Source organism: Neolamprologus multifasciatus, chromosome 8 (assembly GCF_963576455.1).
Source record: "Neolamprologus multifasciatus chromosome 8, fNeoMul1.2, whole genome shotgun sequence".
In the NCBI taxonomy this organism is placed as follows: domain Eukaryota; kingdom Metazoa; phylum Chordata; class Actinopteri; order Cichliformes; family Cichlidae; genus Neolamprologus; species Neolamprologus multifasciatus.
This window is the reverse complement of record NC_140446.1, coordinates 6,379,682-6,402,387: the sequence shown is the minus strand read 5'-3', so window position 1 is coordinate 6,402,387 and position 22,706 is coordinate 6,379,682. Positions and strand designations below refer to the sequence as shown.

General features: G+C 39.2%; 1 protein-coding gene across 7 annotated transcripts in view; it reads left to right on the top strand.

Moving 5' to 3' along the window:
* Positions 1–2,316: 2,316 nt before the first annotated feature.
* Positions 2,317–22,706, top strand: part of LOC146512338 (ankyrin-3-like) — a 144,897-nt gene continuing 124,507 nt past the window's right edge. For 4 of the 7 annotated variants that reach the window (XM_085170862.1, XM_085170861.1, XM_085170865.1 and 1 more), the window contains exon 1: positions 2,318–5,712. In XM_085170862.1, the coding sequence (XP_085026988.1) occupies positions 5,596–5,712 (117 nt within the window). In that variant the 5' untranslated portion in view covers positions 2,318–5,595. Of the gene's footprint in view, positions 5,713–22,706 lie in introns of all 7 variants that reach the window. The other 3 variants (XM_085170860.1, XM_085170859.1, XM_085170866.1) reach the window with 2 other exon arrangements.

Genomic DNA, 22,706 nt, shown 5'->3' with positions numbered 1-22,706 from the left:
ACAGTCGAGTCTTAATAGCTTACTTACAACTGGGCTCGTCAGGCTCTCTTCTTAGCTGCAGTGGTTATTATTATATTTACATGCTTCCAGCTCCCGTTTTTGCTTGATGATTCGCTCACAGACACATAACGTGTATGGCAGTCCATTCTCCCTGCAGCACGGACTACACTGCCCATGATGCTACATTCTTTAGAGCTATACCGGTAGCATTCTGCCTATTAGCTTAGCACAACAAAAAGGAAACACGCAGAGAGAAAGCGTCACCATGTAACCATGGCAACCGTAACACTGCCACCTGGAACAACAGAACGTAGCTGTCAAACAAAGCCCAAACAGTCCTGACCCGCGACAATATGAAACAGGGAAGTACCGCCGTGTAATCCATTTATTTCAACAAAGTAACTGTATTCTAAATACCACCTTTTTAAACGGTAACTGTAACGGAATACAGTTACTCATATTTTGTATTTTAAATACGTAACGGCGGTACATGTATTCCGTTACTCCCCAACACTGGTTATATCACACACACACATGCACATGTCTATACATGTGTTAAAGTTAAGTAAAATATTACAAAGAAACAAAAGAATTACATTATTACAATACTTAAAAAATAATATATATATTAGTTCCAGTACCCAGCATTGAAGAGCTATTTTAGCTGCTCTTACTGGGAAAACTGTTTCCTTCATCAATCAGTTGTTATTACTGGAAGATTAGCAAGCTTTCTTTACAGTAGCTATGCACATAGGCACCATTTGCAACTGAGTGATGGTGTAATTCACACTAGATGCAGTCATTATGTTTGTCCATTCACTCACTGGCTCGTAGCCAGAGGCAATATCTGGGGCACAAGCTGTAGTGCAGCTTAGCAGTTGTGGCTGCATAGATATACCACACTAAACACCCAATTATGATATTAACACCTTTCCCATTGTGTTATCTTCAGTCACACTGCATACAGTTAATAAAATTATGTCTTGCCAATCAAAATCATAAAAAACATTCTTGGGCCTAATTATAGCTTAGAAATATAGAAAGAAAAGGATATAAAACAGAAGATAGATGTTATATGAAAAAAGATGCTGCTTGTTCATATGAAACATTCTCTCCTCTCCTCTTTGTTATTGTCTGTTTGTAGGTAGGACCACCCTTTCAAAAGCAGCAAAAAATACAGCGTTCTCATATCCCAGACAACCAATAGCCAGGCTCCTTTGCTCTCACGTGTTCTTACCATAGACCATCCCCCCCGCCCATGTTGTTAATATTCAAAGGCTGCAGTATCCAGAAATGAGCTCATAGCAGGACTCATGACACACATCCTGGAAACCCCAAATAAGAAATGAAAAGATTTAGAAATGCATTTATGACATGATCTTTCTGACTTTACACATTGACTGTGAGGTATATACGGAAATATGAATGATCGTCATTTAAGGAGATGTCGTGGCATGTTGTTCGTTACTCTTATCACCTCAGGAAACAAACTGGATCTCTGCTTCTCATTAATTTTATGCTGGTTGGTAATGCTTCCTTGAAAGTAGTTGCTTCTAAGGTCTTGTCATTCCATATCTGATTATTTTCTTTTAAAATGAATATGTATCTCAATTAGGGATGGGTATCGTTTAGGTTTTATCCGATACCGGTGCCAAACTGGTACTTTTGAAACGGTGCCGGTGCTTAAACGGTGCTCAAACCGGTGCTTAAAGAATGGAGAACACAAAATTGGTCCAAAAACCTCTCATGTTCAGCTGTTTTTTTTTTTTGTAAAAAGATAACAATGTTGACCTTTTCTGCAGCTATAGGGCATATATGGTATCACTCTTGGCTGGAAGCAGTGCTTAAACAATGGGGAAAAAAAACACAAACTTTGTCCAAAAACCTCTCATGTTTAACTGTTTTCCACTTTTTCTTTGGTCATTTTAGCCTTTTTGGCCAGGGTGAAGGGAGTATCTGCCATCAATCAAGAAGACAGCTGCATGTAACTACGACAGTGTTTGCTAGTTCACCTTACATTCAGTAATGTAATAACGTGGTTAGCCTACTCAACGTAAATTATACACGAACAACATGAAGCTACTCACGCAGAGAAGAACGGCTGCTGCTGCCATCATCATCCGTCACCACCACACCCGCAGTAGATGCGCTCGGTGTGAGATCTCGCAGCAAGCTATCAAATACGGCGCTTTTTAAAAAAAAAAAAAAAAAATGCTATGCGTCGCCAGGTGTTTCATCGGATTTGAGGTGTTACCTCCTTTGCATAGTATCAGCTTAAAGCACTTGTTGCAGGCTGCTGGGTTTGCATCTTTTTCTGTGAAGTACAGCCAGACATTTGACCGCTTCGCCTTGGGCATTTTTAATCTGTAGCTCTGCTCTAAAAGGGCCCGCCTACTATCCTCGGAAACGTAAAATGATTGGCTAGAATTCAAAGTGTGTGACATCTCAGGAAAAAAAAGCACCGAAATAAAGCACCGAAATGTGCGCTGCTTTTCGGTCTGGTTACTACCGTTTATGTCAGAACCGGTGCCATCATGGCACCGGATACCGGTACCCATCCCTAATCTCAATAGTATCCCAGTAATTGATCTGTTGGTCCGAACATGTCTGCATATACGTTTTTCATTTAGTTCTACATTTGATGTCAAAATGTTTGAGATTTACCAGGCTGTTATTTTTAACAGGATGAAATTACACAGTATGTTACAGTAAGTTTCTTTCATTATTTCAATATTCAATATTTTCTCAGTGTTCTGAGTATGATGCTGAAATATTTTGTGTGAAATCTCAATGCATTCACCATTGCCAGTAATACAATGCCAGCAATGTAATATAAGTTACCTTTGCGTAAGCAATGCTAACTAATCTGAATTTCCTCGCAGCAGTGTAGCATGTGACACATTTTAAAGACATCCCACATATTTTATTAATGGGCAGCCTCCGTAAAAAGATCAACATATAAGCCATCCTGTTTTAGTGTATACCAGGATACCAACATTTCCTAGTTATCACTGAACAAAAACTACAGCGGAAGCCAGTGGAAAACACGGCCAACAGGGGGCGATGTAGAAAAAAGTCAGACAGTGTAGAAATAAATGACTGACATTAGCTAAACTTAATGTTCCAAAACATAGTATGCTGTAAAGTCGAGACACACATCCCCACGAGAACTAAATGATCTAAAGGCAATCTATGATGTGCATTATCCAATATTTATTGTTATGAATGTCTATATATCAGGAATATGGCGTTCTGCTTTAATAGGCACAAAATACTTCAAAAATGTATTAAACAAGGCTGAATGTGAGTGTGAATGCATGCTGTGTTTGAATCACTCTGTTCCAGGATTTGTTTGTGTAGGGTTTTGATATCTTCATATCATCATGACAACAGAAATCCAGTTTATCAGCTAGCACAGGTCCTCACCCAGATAGGACAAAATCAATTCACCAATTTGAGATTGAAGAGAGATGGATATTCTGATCTAAAATCCATGGTACCAGAGCCAGCCCAAGCTTTGATGGGGTCTTAAGCACAATTTCATTTGGGGTCCCTGCCCACGTTTAATCCCATCACTATCCACTGACCTCAGCACTGCCAGTATTATGTGTATATTGCCACGGACGCTCATTTGTGCGTTATGCATCAAGCACAGCCATTATCATGGCTTATGAGTGTCCTGGAAAGAAAAACAAACAAAGAAAAAAAAAACACAAGACCATATATTTTTCATTATTTTTGGAATGTGCAATGAGTCACAAAGAATTTGACATGGGTCTTAATATTTTTTTACATAAGAATCCAAATGTAAAAACAGAGAATATTAATTAAATTAAATGGAAACCAACTGACTGGTAAGCAAGCAGTAGGTTACAGCCTGTGGTTTCCATAAAACATGACCGCACCAAGTTCACCACATCTTTAGAGAACTAAAGACTTCTTTGATGCTTCTGTTAATGCTAATAATAAATAATATGTAATTATTCCTAGAAAAACACCTTTATCCTGTTTTTTTTTTCTTTTCAGACCAGAGCGATAAATCTTTTTTGAGACATATTTATCAAAATATTCCACTGTCTTGTGTATGATTACTGTATTACTATATAAATATACATTTATCAAATGTCTGGTGTGACATTTCAGGTGCTCTTGGGGACTCCCGCCAGCTGCTTAGTCGGCTTATGCCTCAGGCTGGCTCTACATGACACAATAAGATTTAGCTCAACTTTCAAAATAAAAGCTTCACTTCACTACTTCAGTTGCAGGTTAGCACTGTTTTCTCGCATTAAAAAGCAATGGCAACACAAGTCACAAAATATACTTAGCTGTTATTATAACCTGCCAAAGAATACTAAGTGTGTGGGTTTATATGTACAGTGCACCTTTATGCTGAATGGTTTGTCAAAAGCTAAGTTAAACATTATTATTGTAGCTTTGTATTAGATTGATCTCTGCGTAATACTTTGTGATTCAGACAGTTAAACTCTGATTAAACAAAACGTGGTAACGTATTCAACTGCCCTTGTTTTCATATGTAAAGGAAATAAAATGAGGATCAAGATGGCAAAGATGCTGAAGTTTCATAACCAGAGTGTCATGGCTGCAGACTTCTGCACGGTGTGATATGCTGGACTCCCATTGTGTGTTTGTACTGTGTGTACCCTGCATGGAGTCTCATCTTCCTTTCTCTTTTTATCTCTCAGCCATAGCCAGCTGGTACTAAGCAGAGGTATTCATCCATCCCTACTCCCTCCTTTTTTGTGCTGTCCCAGCTGCTCTCTCTACCTCTCTCTCTCTCTGCCCCCTCCTTTTGCACCCCTCCCTCCTCTTCCTCCCCCTCCTTCTCCTTCTCCTATCTAAACCTCCTTTCCTCTGTCATTTCCCTGCTGTTCATGTGTCCCGGCGAGGCGTTGCGGACCAACCGTGTGTGTGTGCACATAGAGGATGGCTCAGTGCTCAGGTGCAGGCAGCAGACTTGGGGAACCAGTCAAGCAGGCAACAGGACCAGACTTTACACCCAGACAGAGCTTTTTGCTGGGCTGAGGGCTGGAGATTGAGCCCCCTTTTTGGACCTCCATCCCTGAAGCTCTCTTAATCTACCTGTAACTAAGCTTTCTTTTATACAGTATTCATTAACAAGAGGACCATTTCAACTGTGTTTGGATCCTAAATGTTTAAAGGAAATTCTTCTTTTTGTATTTGTTATAATTGGCACTCATTTACACTGTGAGCTCTGAGTGGAAGCAGCTGTCTTGTCAGCCGTGGATTTTGTAGAGGTGAAAGAGAGGAGCATGTCCTGTCTGTGCCATGCCCCAAACTGGACCTTAGTGGATAGCTGCTGAGGGAAATAAGGCACAAAAGAGAGAGCCAAATCTTTAAAACGAGGACAGGAAAGTCCTCAGACAATCTCCCTCTCACACACCTGTGAGGGCTCACTCTCTGACAAAAGAACAGCCGAGAAGAGGAGGAACAAAAAGATAATTAGGAGCCAAGAAGATTAAGGCTAAAGGGGAGCCTTTGGGTCCAGACTCCCTTCCTTTATTCATCCCTCCTTTTTCAGTTCCCACCTGTGTGGATTAATTGGGCTGGAGAACCATGGCGCATGCCGCTTCGCAGCTGAAGAAAAAGGCGGACGAGAACCTCGCTGCAGAGGAAGAGAAGGAGAAGGAGAGGAAGAAGTCAAGGAAACGGTCTCGCGAACCAAAGAAAAAGGTAGAGAAAGACGAGGAGGGAAGGATGAGTTTAGAGGGATAAAATTGGTCTCAGTAAGAGGGAAAGTAAAGGAGGAATGAGAGCTGACACACAGGAGGAAAGAGAAACGTTTGAGACGTGGTGGTCTAGTGAAGGCTAGGTGCTTCTCTTTTGTCACGATGCAGCCTCCCATCGCACACATGCACACACATAATCATGCATGCATGTACGAGACACTCGGCAGGATAAGAGGGGTGGTCCCAGAGGGAATACTGTGGGGGGGGTGAGTGGGGGAAAAAGACAGAAAGATGGATGTGCAGGGAGCATGGGCAGAGAAGAAAGGAGAAGATAACAGGAATCAGCTACAGAGAACAGACTGGGATTTAAGGCAGCTGTGTCAGCTGTTGTTATGTTTTAAGTGACTTAAAGTCACTGGTTTGGTTGTTGTAAAGAAAACAATATTTTGAAAATACATAAAACAGTTACCACACATAGGGACACACATACTTTAAATCTTCCTCTCTTTAAGGAACTTTTTCAGAAGAAAACATAATGTCCCGTTTTATGCCATCACACCACACATTCAACCTCCTGTTCGACTGTGACGTGAGAGGTGTGGGACTTCGGGGGAGAAGCGTGTACCCCAGCCAAAAGCGTCAGCAGTCACACCCTGCGGTTAGGTGTGGGCTGTCTGTCTGTGTGCGCCTGTACATAAGTCATTGTGCAAGGACAAAGTTAAGACGAAATCACTGACACACAAAAGCACCTAGAAGATGATCAATAGGTCTGACTTGAAATCAATAAATATTCCTCACTGCATTGACAGCTTCACTTTGTAAACTGAAGTTGGACATCAGCGTCAGGTCCAGTGTTCGAATCCCCTTGACAACTTGCGTGTACGTGCGTATTTGTCCAAACGCATCTTTGTTTGTGCTTAAAACGCTTCCCGTTTGCTCTTGCGTGCACATGCTGACATTTGGGCTTTTGTGTTTGTACACATTGACCAGCCCGAGGCTATAATTAGTTCAGGGTTAGCCACCTGTCACAGAGAGTCAGTACCCCTGACCTCATTAACATCAAGGTCAAAATGGACATCACTTCCTTGGTATACAGGAAGTCAGCTAGATGTGAGTTAGCTGTGCTCTCGTGGTGATTTCATTAATTTATTCATTGGCAATTAAGCTTTTATGAGAAGACATGGTGTAAAAAATAATAACTTAAATATGAGAAGTCCATTCCTACATCTGCCACTAAATCATTTTCATAACAGATGTTTGCCCATATGTGCTTAAAATTCTTTACATAATTCCAAAGAGTAGTCTCAGAGGAAAATCTTGCCTTAAAACAACCTAAGACATCGGATGCAGCTGTTTTAGGAAGTCTTTCAACTCAAAAAAGTTGCGTAGACCAGACTAACTTTCATATGGCTATAGGAACCCTTCACTTCTCTTGTCCACTTTGAGCAAAATTGATCGGTTCATTGGAACAATTCTTATGTCTTATGTTGGGTTTTGTGAGTTGAACAAATAGGACTTTAAATCTGTCTTTCTTTCAGTTTAAGTGGAGAAAATCCTTGAAATTAAGCAACAGATGAGATTGTGAAGGCCACCTTAAATCAACTGTATTCTTTTTTGTTTTTATATCCACTCATCCTAATGGAAACAATAGGATGAGCGAATGCTGCAACTAATGGCTATTTTAATTATTTATATATTTTGCAGCTGGAGAAAATGGATTCACAAACTCCAGGAACAAACAATATAAATCAAATGTGTGTTTTATACAGTAACTTAACTAAAAAATTACGTCAGTATGCTTGGGAAAATTTTTTAAAGTTGTCACATAATCAGTTAATCAAATAATACTTTCAACTCAAAAGTGAAACATTCAAACAGTCTGAAATGACACTAGTGCCATTTGGTCAGTTTTCATTACAGTTGGGCATGGGTGTCTCTCTGAAGTGTTGTACAATTTTCTTTCTTTCTGTGCAGTGTGTTGGCATCTGATAAGCCTTCAAACCCATTGATCTATTTCTCCAGCTGTTTTTCCTGGTTATATATTTCTTGTGAAATTGTTCTTTTCTTGGAAACCTGACTAAACCTGTGAAACACTGATATTTTTTTCAACCCAGACCATGGTCTTTTTCTTAACCCAAGTAGTTTGGTACCTAAACACATTTCCTCTCACCACTTCTTATCTCCACCAAGAGGACTTTACTTTGTCCATGAACACTTATGAATAGATAGGTTTTTCTATGTATACAGAAAGAGAAAAGTAGTGTCCCTGAAGAAATATCAACAACATGAATGCCACAAGAATGTTGTATAGATGTCTTTTTTCAAAGAAATTTAAAACCATGGGAATGTATTTCTTTTATTTGCCAGGTTGGAGTCATTCTTTTGTGAAGCAGTAATGATCATTGGCTATGTAGAAGGGCAAATGCAGCAGTTAATGATGTGCCATAAAAACACTGCATGATAATGGGGATTCATCAGGAAGCTGAAAGAGCTGAATTTGAGTCTGTTTGGTCACAGGTTTATGGTTTTACTATAAGGCAACAAGTCATGTTGATGTAATATAATGTGTGTATTCTGACGTCAGCAGTTTCCCGGTGTTTGTGGCATAACCTTGTCATGGGGATATCAGCTATCACTGGCTCACTCAAGGTAAATCTATAACCCCGTCTGCCCAGGGCTAATTCTTGGCACCAGGGTGCAAAAAATATCTTCTCCCTCCTCGGCTCACATCGCCACAGTTATCTTTAACTCTCCTCACTTTACTCGAGCTCTCTCTTTTCTCGTCATCTCTCTCATACTGGATGCCTGAAATGGCTCTTCAGTGTTGATTAAATAACACACTTTAGCTAATTATAAAGAGTATCAGTATCATTGTTGGCTGTATGTTAAATGGGTCACTGGAGTCACAACATAATCTACTACTAAGGATATTTAGCTGCTTCCCATTTGCAGTATAAAAGATGGATGTAATAATGGTGATGTCTTGGTGTTTTAGATGTAGATGTGACACGTAAGGGTTGAGCTGGAGCTAGTGAGAATTTTTTTTTTTTAGGTCAAGGTCAAGGCTTCCTTTGACTTCTATAGAACAAAAAATCTTTTTGCAACACCCTTTAGCCTTACTTACTTTAATCCTGCACAAAATGCAGTTGGCTTTTGTGTTGACTTTTCAATCATGGAAACCACGTCCATCTTTTATATCATCTGTGTTGCCACCAAACATGTAGAGCCATGAAAATAATTCATGGCTCTACATGTACATAAACGTTCCAGCACTTAAACCAATTTGCTTATTGCCCTTTGCTTTCCACCCTAGACTGATCACACCGGTTGCCTAGGTAACCCTGTAGCGTACAGTATTTACCAGCCATTTAATGGCAGTTAATTGTATCCTTCACTTCATTGATCATTTAAGTTGCTCACATTGAAGTTAACAAAAGTTTAACCTGAGACCTGGTCACTTTGCACCACCAGTGCTCCCAAGTGGCTGAATGTCATTGACTTTCATTGGTCTCTTTTTACCATGTTGCTGCTAGTCACTTCCTGTGGACAAGCCTTAAGGGTTGCTCTTCAAAAAAAAAAAAATATATATATATATATATAAAAATACTTAAAAACTCTTGAGTAAATTTCATTTTATACAGCTGGTAATTTAGAAAAGTACTTTACTGGGCAAGTACCGCCTGTCTTGCTTGCTCGGCTGGAACACCACTGATCCCAACCTACAATACATTTATTTTGTTTTGTTTTTTTAATTCAGTATGAAAATTAAAAATATAAGTGTTTGTTAGTAATGTTAGAATTAAACTTTCTGATAGTACTTTTTTAACCTCATTATGCAGTGAATCATATTTTAAAAATATGATTCACTTCTTGACCAAGAGTTACACGAGAAGATTAATACCACTATTAAATTATTTAGTTTCGTTATGACACAAATAGAAATGTCAGTTTGGCGTTTTAAATCAAGCTATGTGCTTTGTAAGCTCACTCATAACTTATTTGTATTGCTTGCAGTTTTCCTTTTGCCACATTTTTTAAATAGTAGTCAAGATTGCACGAAATATACATCTTTTTAACTCTTACTTGTTTTTTAAGTTGCTTCAGTAATGCATATAGAGCCTATAGATCTTCACTGTCCAACACTGTTGATGGTATGGATGTTACCAGAAACTGGAAAACAGAAGTCATGCATTAAGAGTTCCACTGAGATCAGTGCACTGAAGAGCTCCCATTAATGCTATTAGACGCATGCTCCAGACAAACATGAAGCCACTCAGTGCTTTCAAGCCGGATTACATGAACAAGTTGCATCTCTTGTAGCAACAAAGTCAGCATGCTTTTCAGATTGGTCAGCTGGCTGGTAAACTGACTGGCTGAGTGGCACACTATGGTTAGCCTGATTGATTTATACATTAAGAGGTTGTTGGATCGTCTGTGACTGATTAATGCTCTGCTGTGTATTTGCTTTGTCAATAGTCTGTCTGACTGACTGACTTAGCATAGCTAAAACTGCACGTCACTGTCTTTAGCTCATGGTGGTGGATTTTTCCTATGTTGGAAGCATAATGGACTAATAATATGATTTTTTCTTTTTTTGAGAAAGTAATTTTTGTGATAGTCTGCCTTCCAGAGTAGCAAAAGACTAAAACCACTGTGTGGAATAAGATGGGCTTCAAGCCAGATTGAAAACACTACACTTAGTGAGAATCGTTGGCATTACTTATTCATCTCCTGGTTATTTCCTTTATTATTTTGGACACTGTGCTTTTAGTGATTGTGTTACTCCAGTTTGTGGCGTCTTTACTTGACCCCTGCCTTGTCCTCAGACTTGAAAGTCACACAGAGAGTCGGCAGGATACATTTAAATTCTTACCATGTATTACGTGTTTTAAGTCCCGCATGAGACTAAATCAAATTTAGGGAGTAAACAAGGTAAATGGCCTGCATTTGTATAGCGCTTTACTCAGTTTCTAAGAACTGAGTAAAGAACTCCAAAGCGCTTTACACTACATTCAGTCATTCACCCATTCACACACTGGCAATGGCAAGCTACATTGTAGCCACAGCTGCCCTGGGGCGCACTGACAGAGGCGAGGCTGCCGGATGTCTAGATAATCTATAGATCTATAGATAATACTAGATAAACAGGTCAAATGAGAATGATTCAGTTTAAAAACTGGAGGGTATAGACTTTTCAGTTAGCAACTTTATCAAGTCAGTGGTTTAAATTGTTTAGTCATTTGGTTTTACTACTGGAAGTGTCTGGAGAAATATCCAATTTTGCGTCAGCATCAGTGTTAATTATTTAGCATTTTAGCATGCTAGTTTCATATGAAGATGCCAAACATAGTAAGCTTTATACCTACAAAATATCAGCATTTTTAAGTTGTCATAACACGATGTTCAACACCTTCTTACTCCTCGATCATTGTACATTTACACTTAGTGAGGAATTCCTTCTTTTCATAATTTAATCAAGAGAAACTCCATAGCTTCACTTTCCAGCATGCTGTGTGCCACTTAACTACTCTTTTGAACTATGTAGGTAAAAACCAACAGCCAAACACTTGCATTAGGAGACAGGTGGGATAGCAAATGGCATAACCATGCAACCTCCAATCTGAAAACTACGGAGCCCCTCTGATGACATGGTCCAAAAAATAAATAAATTGTGGCCACAAAATAGTACTTCGTGCCCTCGAAAGAGTATAACGTGCCCACGAAATACTATTTCGAGGGCACGAAATAGGTATAACGTGCGCACGAAATGCTAATTTGTGGTCACAACACACTTGATCGATAACTGAGTCACAAGACCTAAAACTGTTTGATTGGGTTTAGAAAAACACCATATTTTAGTAAAAATAGAACAGAAATGAAGTTCTCCTATCTGCAACACCTTTCTCTACTTCTTTAATACGGCCTTTGTGTACCATGTGTATCTTGTGACTGAGGATACCGTAGCACTTTTCTCATGGCACAGTTTTTGTATATTGAGGGATTTTTATGGAGCTCTTTGGATCCTTCAACACTTTTAGAAATAGCTAAGGAAGCAGCATCACATTGGCATTGTGATATCTTTGGGTCCTGACCAAGCATCAGTATGTGATGAGTAGCGTGTCTGGCATGCTGATACAAAGGGAGTATGGACAAACTGCTAGCATGGCTATACACTGATATGAAACAAATGTAAAAGCAAATAAAGATATACTGGACTATCTGAGAGGATGAACCTGTATTAAACTGAATATATGGATTGAAGAGAATGAAATCCAACAAAGGTCTCATACAGGGAGCACTGAGCTCTCTATTATTTCAAAGTGAGACAAGAATTAGCAAGGGGGATGGGGGGGTGAGGCTGGAAAGACGCTGCTTCTTCTGAGGTTTATTTTTGGGAAGGACTCGATTCTGGCGTCTTTTTTTGTTATCTGCTGCCGCTTCTCTCCTCAACTCCGCTCTCCCCCTACCCATCCGGCTTTATCTTTCTCTCTCTCCCTCTTTTTTTAACCACTCTCCATCAATGCCCTGCCTCCCTCCCTGCATGTCTGTCAGCTGGCAGAAGGCTGTATTGTTCTGCCACACTTCTGCTTCTGGGACTGGGGGTTGGAAGCAGGACACACACACACACACACACACACACACACATGCAGAGATCCCCCGTGACCATGCATTGTACCACATTAATCCCCCGACACTTATTTAAGCCAAGATTCATATCAGAAGCCTGCTCTTCTTTCCTGCTCTTCAACCAGCGTGTTTATATCTCTTTGTCCTCCGCTCCATTATACCTGCTGCCCATTAAAATATTCAGTCCTTACATTTCTCTTTGTTGTCTGTCTTTTCTGAGCACACATGCTTGTATTTTTTATTGTTTGCATGTTGGAACGTTTTAAAGAGGACAGAATTTTTTGCTTACATTAGCTCCAAGTAAACTTTGTATTTTAGGCTGTTTTTATGACTATTAAGGATACCGGTATTAGCAGTGGGGGAAGGGGACATGCATTTTCACACTTTCACCATGCAAAACCAATTTAATCTTCTCCCCAATTGATCAATCAATCAATGTAATGGCCAATCTGCCACATTGTCCCTAAGGCATATGGTGATGCGCCAGTGAAACAGAAACACAAGATGAAACAAATATTATAAATGTATCATATTTAGAGCTGCAATATTTAGCTGATTTTATTGGTGAATGGTCTAAAAGCTATCTGCAAACATTTGTTACTGATTAATGGTTTAGATATATATTTTGAGTGGATACCCCCAAAAATGTCTGTTTTCATCGCTGAATGTTTTTCCTATATCTAGTTAATATTGTTAACAGAATACCTTCAGACAAAAACGAAACACAATATTGACATTTTGAGCATTTTTACAAAAATTAGTGGGGCATGCATTGCAACTGTGGGATGTCAGTGAATTAAGTTCAAATAAATATAAATTCAAATATTAAATAATATTTTAATATTACAGAAGTCCAAAAATATTTTAATATCAGCAAAGCTAAAGCAAAACGTCAAATTCAGATTCACACACGAAATGCACTAATGAATACGTAAAGAATAGCAAATATTAGATGATATTAAAGTTGCTCAGTATAACAGTTTAAGTTTTAGTAGAGAGTAAAAAAACTGTGTTTGTGTATGAGGAGAGTGGTGACAATTCAGGGTTAAACAAACTGCTAATAATGCAGTTTTCTAGGCGATTTTAAAAAATTTTAATCACAGTGACCTACCAATGTTGATTTTCTTTCTAAGAACTATAACTGACAGCATATGCAAAGAAAAAAATCAACTTTTCTTTTTCTATTATTGTATTTAATAAAGCAGTAAGGTACAGGATCTGCTCTCCCTGAAACACCTGCAAATAAAGTGCTCTGCTACTAAAAGGAGGTACAGATAATAAACAGAAAATGAATTAGTTAGCACTGGCTAGCTTTAAATTTAGCCGCTTTCCCTTTTGTTAGCTTCTTCAAGCTGGGCACGTTCAGCTGGATGACGGTGATTTAAGTGTCTTATTTAGGTTTGTTGTTACGTATGAGTTTTTGGGGGGTGGTTCCCTTACTGTTTTGTGTCTTCCTCATTTACAGTGACAGTGTGAGTATCTATTTCCCCGCATCGCTGTGTGCGCGTTGTGGATGCACGAAACAGACTGGTTTATAATCGGACATGTCTGAGACTGATCGGTTGGTCACTGGTTTGGGCTGAGCACCCTGACAATTCATCGTTCGTCCTTCCAGTCCCTGGCCTATCAAGTGGTGCATCTTTAGTGTTAACACAAGAGAACAGATGTTCCTTTTCTATACAGATGTGCTGCAATGTAAAGAATTAATGCATGTGATATGAAAGAGTTCCTGTATCTGTCCAGTCAGTTTATTACCAACTTTTTTTTGCTGTCTCTCAAGTAAGTGGTGCAGAATGTGGTGAGAACTATCCATAATGCATAACAGTTTGTTCAGTGAACAGTTTGCAGCCTTCCTAATTAATTTATTCAGTTTGTTGGTGTCACCAGCTCCAATGCAGCCGTCCCCTCCAGAAGACCACAGCATAGCACGCTGCGCTCCCCACAACAGGAGATCTCTGCTTCCTTAAGAAGCACAGCCTGCCAATCTACTTCTTATACGCACCCACTGTGTTCATCTCCCAGTTGAGCCTGTTGTTGAAGGTACACACCCAAGTACTTGTTCTCGTCCACCACATCAACACGCTATCCTAGGATAGGCAGCCCTGATATGAGCTAAAATTACTCTGACATGGGCAAGAAATTAAATCTCGTCTTTGAGGCAAGTTGCTGTCAGCTACAAAGCAATGCACTTCAAGTAAAAGTGATATTTTCATACACTGTGTCACCAGCTTTTCACGTCTGTTGTTGGGGAAGGGCAGGTAGGTTGCTGAAAACAGCAGCCTGCTCTGGCTGTAACAAAGCTGATACATATGATGAATACATAGTATTGCTGCGGTCCATTTAGCCAAAATAATGACGATTAGTGCAGCTTTGGCGGTTGCTAATTTTACAAAATACTTCCTACTGTGAGGCGCTGATTGGGCTGCAGCGAGCTATCACTCTGTTGTCTTTGTTGACAGCCAGAGAAGGAAAACTAACAGTGACTCACTAAAAGATCTATTAAATGGTTTCATCTCAGAGCTGTCAACATGAAACCCACTCCACTCATTTCTCTTCATGCTGTCTGATTGTTGCAGGGGTTTTTTATCGCCACTTAGAGAAACTCAGTTGTCAAGCTAAAACGAAAAGAACCCCAACTTTTTTTTTATGTCATTTTGATAACATCAAGATTTGAGCAGACTTGGGCAACCGTGGCTCAGGGGGTTGGGAAGCGTATCTGTAACCAGAAGGTCGCCGGGTTGATCCCCGGGCTCTCTGTCCTGGTCGTTGTGTCCTTGGGCAAGACACTTTAACCTACCGCCTACTGGTGTTGGCCAGAGGGGCCGATGGGGCGATATGGCAGCCCAGGGCAGCTGTGGCTACAACCGTAGCGTGCCTCCACCAGTGTGTGAATGCGAGAGTGAATGAATAATGGCATTGTAAAGCGCTTTGGGTGCCTTGAAAAGCGCTATATAAAATCCAATCCATTATTATTATTTAAAAAGCCACATGTGAGCATTTACAAGCTGCAGCAGCAGATGCCAGCAATGTAGAATCTGACAGGACGGAGCAGAGATAACAGAAAAGGAGTAACTTAACTGAGGAGAGAGCATTATGAATAATAGAAGGACTCCTCTACAGAGCTGAGCAGAAATACAGCTGGAGTAGACATGTGAAAGGAAAGTAATAAGATAAAGAAACGTTAAAGGAGAAGAAAGTGTGTGTGTGAACTGTAGGGATTGCAAACACCTGTGTATAGGAAGGAAAGTTCTATGAAAGGTTACATGTCACCATATTATGTCATCCTTGTGGCGCCAGGATATTATGTTCACTTTAACATGGCTGTGAAGGGGGTTGCTGTGCCAGAGGATTGGTGCAGAGTCTCTCAAGCGTTGTGATTGGTGGACCAGGAAGGCAAGAAAGGGTTGTTGGGGATGCGGGGGAGAGGTGATGCATAACACAAAAAAGCAAGAGGAAGAGAAAAAGATATATGATGAAACAAATTGAAAAGATGGGGGAATTAGAAAAGGCTTACTGAGTGAGTACCCTGCTACTGATGAAGTAGCAGGGAAAAGTAGGGAAGTGGAGAGGAGGCTGAGTGAGGGCGAAAGAATGACAGGGAAGATGAGGATGTTGTTAGTTAGGTCTTTTATCCTCCCTTCTTCCGCTTCCCTGCAGCCCTGTTCTCTCTTCTCTCCTCTGCAGTGGAAGATCGACACCAAGAACTGGGACAGTCCATTCATTTAGCACACACACACACGCACATACACACGCACACACGCATACATGCACGAACACGCGCTTGCGTTTCAACAGATTTAGCTCATCTTGTCTTCTCATTTAACCGAACCCTTCATTATTGTTGCTTTTCCATTTCTACACACAGATTAGTGCTCAGCACAGAGACAGCATAATGCATTAAATTGAATTAATTTGACTAAAACATATTTATATCTATGTAACTTTTACAGGCAGAGGTGCTGTCAGAATCTTTGTAGAGGTGTTTTGCAATTCCTGTAGTTCATATTAAGAATGTTGGAGAAACTTTTTTCTCTGTGTACAACAGAAGCTGCTTTTCTTTTTCCACTTTTTGTCTCTATAGTTTTGAGATATTTTGATCTTTGAATGCTAAGCTTCTGGGGCAGGTATTGGTTAACAGGTCTATTATAGAGAACGGTGACTACATTGTATAGTCTGTAAAACCAAAAGAATGAGCTAAAAAATCATTAAAATAGCACACAGAGCTGAGGAGGACGGGAGAGTCTGGTGGAAAGGTCTGGAAGAGAAGCAAGTGATTTATTTGAAGGTTTGGATTGAGATATCGATGTTATCTATAGTGGTTTGGGGTTGTCAGTGGGGTTTTCCACTCATTCTGCTTGTCAACATGTGCTGGACACAATGTGGCTTGACCCTTGACAGTTTGGTCAGGGACTCAAGTGTGTTAAGAGCAGTTAATGTACTGCAGTCCCAAGCTGCTAGATCTGAACACAAGTGCAGAAGAGTTTATAGATAGTTAAGTTCACTTATTCTAAATATTCCCAACGGTTCACATTTAAGCTCTAAATATATATACTGTATATAAAAGATGGACATAGTCAGATTTACATCAGCCATGGGTTTGTTAAGTCCTGTCAACTTTTACTTCATGACTGTCTCTGTTTGTTTTTTTTTATTTGTTTTTTTTTTTTGGTGCTACAAACTGCTAACTAGCTTGGTTATCAATACATGCATATCCTGCATTGCAGAGACACAATTTGTTCTTAGAAGCTACTTGATCAAATGCAAATAATAGAATATCAACAACACTAAAAACTTGACCAAGAGATTCAAAATCTATCTGTCAATCAAAGCTGCCACGCCCAGAGTAATATTGCTAGTACTAGTTTATTTTCACTTGAAACGAGGGCATTTTAACATGGCAGTCTATGGGGATGTGAGGCCTCAAGTGGCCACTGTAGGTACTGCAGTTTTGGCACCAACCTCAGGGACCAGTTTCAGCTTGGTTTCAGTGGTAAAAAAAAGATACTGTTTATTATATTTACCACACTCTTCCCAGAAAGGTGTCATCCCCGTGCAGCCCTGCAATTCCTGGACAGAATAGATGCTGAAGAGCTGGTAATACAGTTATGTTGTAAAAGAATTACAGAGGGTGTTAGATGGTGGAAATCAGTGGCAAAGATATCAAAAACTAGATTTTTTATCAGGGAGTTTCCAGATTATCTGAAATGGGTAGGAAATCACAGGATACTTTGATGTTTCAAGGCTGTGTATGCTCTCTGTGGGTGAGGTGTCGATGCGTGGCATGGGTCCAGCAGAGAGTCACGACACAGACAGGATGTGGGTCTGTGCGCGTTTGTGGTTGAGAGGGAAAAAAAACTACTCCTGTCTCCTGCCCTCCGCTCTATTCTCCGGGCAAGGCGGACATTTTGAAGGTGAGCGGCAGGAGACCTGTGTGGATCAGACTGGACAGAAACAGTGAGACTGACAGAGGCTTGTACACTCACAGACAGTTCACTGAACGCATTGTTTACGTTCGTGTGTGTGTGCGGCAGAACAAAGGGGAGGCTTGTCTTGTCTCAGTTAGACAGCATCTGGTAGCGAGAAGCTTTCAGCTCTCATGTGGAGAGGCCGCTGGCACTGGAAACACATTTAAACTTTGATTTAATTCATGCAAAATATTGACCTTGCAATTAACATGACCTGGTATCTTTAAGAAGTCTTGACACAGCAGATGAAATTTATCTTCTGTTTTTAGATAAATGGATTTACAGCTTCTGTCAACCAAGTGCAAAATATTTTATTTTCTTCCATTTAAGAGTATTCAGCCTGTCTTGTTTACATGTGTTTTGTCTTTTGTTAATATAATAATTCGACATGCATAAACCTGCAAAAAACCTGGAATTGTCTAACATCATTTTAGCACAGAAGGAATCACAGCTAAAAGATCAGCTTGATACCAGAATGTCGGTAAAAAGGATACCAGTCATAGGCCGTGACCTGTTCTGACCAACCTCCTTCTTCACATGGTCACATGGCCTTTTAAAATTTGCCCAAAATGCACTTTCCCCTTGCAAATGATCAGAAAATGCTTATTTTCATTCCTCTACATAATAGACACGAAATTAGCCAACTACTGAAACTGTGATTTATTACAGAATATTGATTCTCAAAGAAAGCTTTAGATTGTGATACATGGAGTGTTTATAAATTTGATTAGGTTCTAGTTTTTGACAGAGGTTAAATTTGTTTTTTAGCCCTGAAAATTTCATGTGGACACTTGCACTTAAAAAAGGTGTGAGGGTTTAAAAAATGCTGGTAAATGAAGCTTTAAAAAGTGCCAAAATTTAAATCACCTCTATATACTGTACTTCAAGGTTTTCTAGCTTGGAAACAATTCATAGTATGAAGGTAACTTTGCATTAAATAGACCGAAATTATAGTCTAATTATAGTCTTCCGAATGACCCACCTTTGAATGCGTTGACTGCAAAAACAGAAAAATATTGCGCAGTTTTACAGTGATGGAAAAGCGTGAGGGGGGAAACAAAGAAAGAAATATATATAGATGCAGTTGGATTGATGCAAACAATATCAGCAGTAAGTTCACATTCACAACAACATCAAATGTATCAGTCTTATTAAAACGAGCTGAGTGAAGTTTGCTCAGATGAAACTGTTGAACTGATCAAACTGCAGGCAGCTGAGCAAAACTGATGTGCTAGAAATCCAGATGATCAGCCAAAAGCCTTTTTATGGTTCAGGAAATCAAAGTGTAACCAGTTTGGCCTTCGTTGGTGAAATACTTCACTTTTAGTCTTTAAGTGCTGTGAGGCTCTGTTGTTGTGCCATATAAATAAAATTGAATTGAATTTTACTCGGGGAAACTTTTGACCGATGAATTATTTGATGGAGCGTTAACTTTTATAACAGCATCTCATCTCTCAGCATGAAGTCATACATCAGAAAATCCCGTGGGTGTTTCATAACAGCAGTGAGCTTTTCATAATCCTTTTTCACTAGGCTAATTTTTCATAGTGTTATTGTCTGCTTTCTGTCAGTGAGCGTTCAGTGAGACAATAGCTGAAGACAAGATGTTTAGTCCCCGGAGGCTGAGGTGAGAAGTCTCTGCTTCTTCTTATTTTCATGAAATTTTGAATGCAGCTTTACTGTCTAATCTGCAGCAACCGCAGTGGCAGTGGAGGTGATGTGAGGTTGACGCCCACATCCGTCGACTGAGGAGTGAATTATTTTCCTGTGATTCATCTTCAGGGACATATGAAGATGCAGAAAAATGCAGCAGTATTACACAATATGCACATAGACAGAAGGTGAATAGTGGCAATCCGTCTTGCTCTGTGGTATGACACTCCTCCTCCTCAAACTGTAGATCCGAACATCTGGACACCCAACACAAAATATACCAGACTGACTTTTAGCACTCATCATTTCCAATGGGATCATTGGTGTAGAGAAACTTTTTATTCAGTTAATTTGATAGAGAGAAAAAAACAATTGTGATCATACTCAGGCAAGTCAGGCGGGAATAACTTATGCGCTAAAAATAATTTTCAGACACACCTGTTCTTATTGCAGCTGTTCACACCGACCGTTCACGCTAACCAGTTAATATGAGGTGAATTGTTCTCAGAGTATGAACGAATATCTTAAAATTTAAGGAACCTCTCGTTCATGTTTATTTGATCAATCTTTCCAAAAAAGATTCTTGAGATTTTCTTTTCGGATTTTGTAGCAAATTAACACAAAGTGAAGTTGTAACAAAGTGAAATGATTATAGATTAAAAAAAGGAGTTCTTCAGATATTAAGCCTGTGAATATCTACAGATTGGGGACATGGATGGATAGGCTATGGATAACATTAGACTTTTTATTACTGTTATATTTTTCCTTTCAGTGGTATAATAATAATAATAATAATAATGGATTGCAATTATACAGCGCTTTTCGGGGCCCTCAAAGCGCTTTACAATTCCACTATTCATTCACTCTCACATTCACACACTGGTGGAGGCAAGCTACAGTTGTAGCCACAGCTGCCCTGGGGCAAACTGACAGAAGTGAAGCTGCCATATCGCGCCATCGGCCCCTCTGGCCATCACCAGTAGGCAGCAGGTGAAGTGTCTTGCCCAAGGACACAACGAGCGAGACTGTCCGAGCCGGGGCTCGAACCGGCAACCTTCCGGTTACAAGACGAACTGCCAACTCTCCGATATATATATCGCCCATATTTCAGTTTATTATGATAGCTGCAGCATGTCATGAGCTTGTTGTACCCATAAGTTCTTGTTTTACGTCAGCCATCCGTGGCTGACAAAGGACGCTTAATTAAAAAAGTGTAGGACATTAAAATGGGAACCACAGCTCGCTGTCTGTGAATGATGATCGTCACTTGGCTCGAGACTCAGCAAAGAGAGGAAAAAGCAGTGCTGATGTTGAACATTCATCTTAAGCGCCCTATTGATTTACTGAGCAATTTCTTAATTAGCTTTGTGCTCTGTGAGCTGTAAAGCTAAGCTCACTGCTCACATAGTGCTAGTCTCTGTTTACTGAAGTCTTTTATTGTTGAGAATCAAGCTGATAAATAAAAAGCTTGTAATACAAATTTAATCTAAAATACCTCAAAATTGATTTGTTTTTTAATGCTTACTCTTTATCAGTCAAACTTTAGATAATAATACAAGAAAAGTGTTGCTTAAGTCCATATAAGAATTTTTTGGACATCTCCCCAGAATCCAAATATTGTGATCATTATCATGCAGATAAATTAGTAAAATTAAAAGAGAAAAACAATAAATCTTAACAGTTAAAAACCTGAAAACCAGTTAAGTTGTATTTGATAAATGGTATAATTATTAGAGTGTAGCTCACAGATTTTCTGTTCAGTGATTCATTAACAAGGTTAAATTGTTTCAGGTCAATTAATATCTTTACTGAAAATAGTGGGAAAAAATGCTTTATTATTTGTATTTTCCAAATAGATTGCAGTTCATCATCTGGGACGTACGTCTACAGCAGTAGTACAGCTTAATTATTTCAATAAAACATCAAAAGCTGGAAGAAATAAATTCCATACATTTTTGACAAATCAGGCTAATTTTATCAACCCATATTAGCTCATGACAGGTCATCTGTATAACTTTTCTTATTTCTTTAGTTGGAAAAAATTGCATTGCCAAAGACAGCCACGAGCTGTTATAGTTTTGTTATAGCTTGTTATAGGTTTTAAAAACCATATGTGAGGAATCCTGTGAAACACGGTGGTTTATTTTACGTTTTTTTAATCGCTTTGTCTGTGATCACCAATTCTTCTGGATGCATTGCCATGAAATTTTAAAATTACATTTAACGAACATAGATGATGAATCCATGGGCGGATCTAGAGAAATCTTCTTCTTAGGGTGGCATGGAAATCAAATGGGGTGTCAAAATCAAAGAAATTTTTTAATACATATGCAGATGTTACATCTGTTTTAAATACTTCAAATGCAATAAGTATACACATGTTTCATATAAATATAGTCTATAACTTAATCTGTTTCTTTGCCCCAGATAATTAAACAATTCAGTTACATAAAACATGCAAATTTTGATTACATGCACTGTATAGCAGTGTTGGTCAAGTTACTTGAAAAAAGTAATCAGTAACTAATTACCGATTACTTCCCCAAAAAAGTAATCCCGTTATTTTACTGATTACTTATTTTCAAAAGTAATTAATTACTTAGTTACTTTTTAAAAACACGATTTACAACCTGAATAGGTGATAAAGCGATAGATCTTTCAGCCCAATTCTACTTTTTCTACATAATCCATCATACAAAATGTAATCAGATGGAAAAGTCTCTTTTTAAAACTTGTTTTGTTAGTTTTAATCTTTTAACTTTATGCATCAAGCAAAAATTTTATTATATGCAACATTCTCTGACTGGAAGAAATTTGTTTAATATTTAAACCTATTTTCTGCACATTCCAGCATATAAAATAAAATATTTTTTTGTGTTTACACTCACTCTTTCAAATAGATGCAAGTAAAACACAGCAGAAAATAAATAAAGTCAAAGACTAGCGGTCCTGTTGCTCTATTTTCACCTGTAAAGCAGGAGTCGGCAGGCGGAGGTTTACCCTGGTGCAGGTGTGCCGCAGCGGTCAGTGGAAGGATACGGCAGCTTCTCTGTGAATTTCCCATTACGTTGTTGCGCACTCGGTGCTAGCTTGGAAGTTTAGGGTTTTTTTCGCTTTAAAAAGAAGTTTTCTTCCCACGCACAACGGACACTAATGTTTTTGTTACTTTTTATGGAATCAAACTCAAAGTAAGGTCAGTACTTCCACGCTTTAAACGCTGCACGCTCATACTCTCTCTGCACTCGATATATGA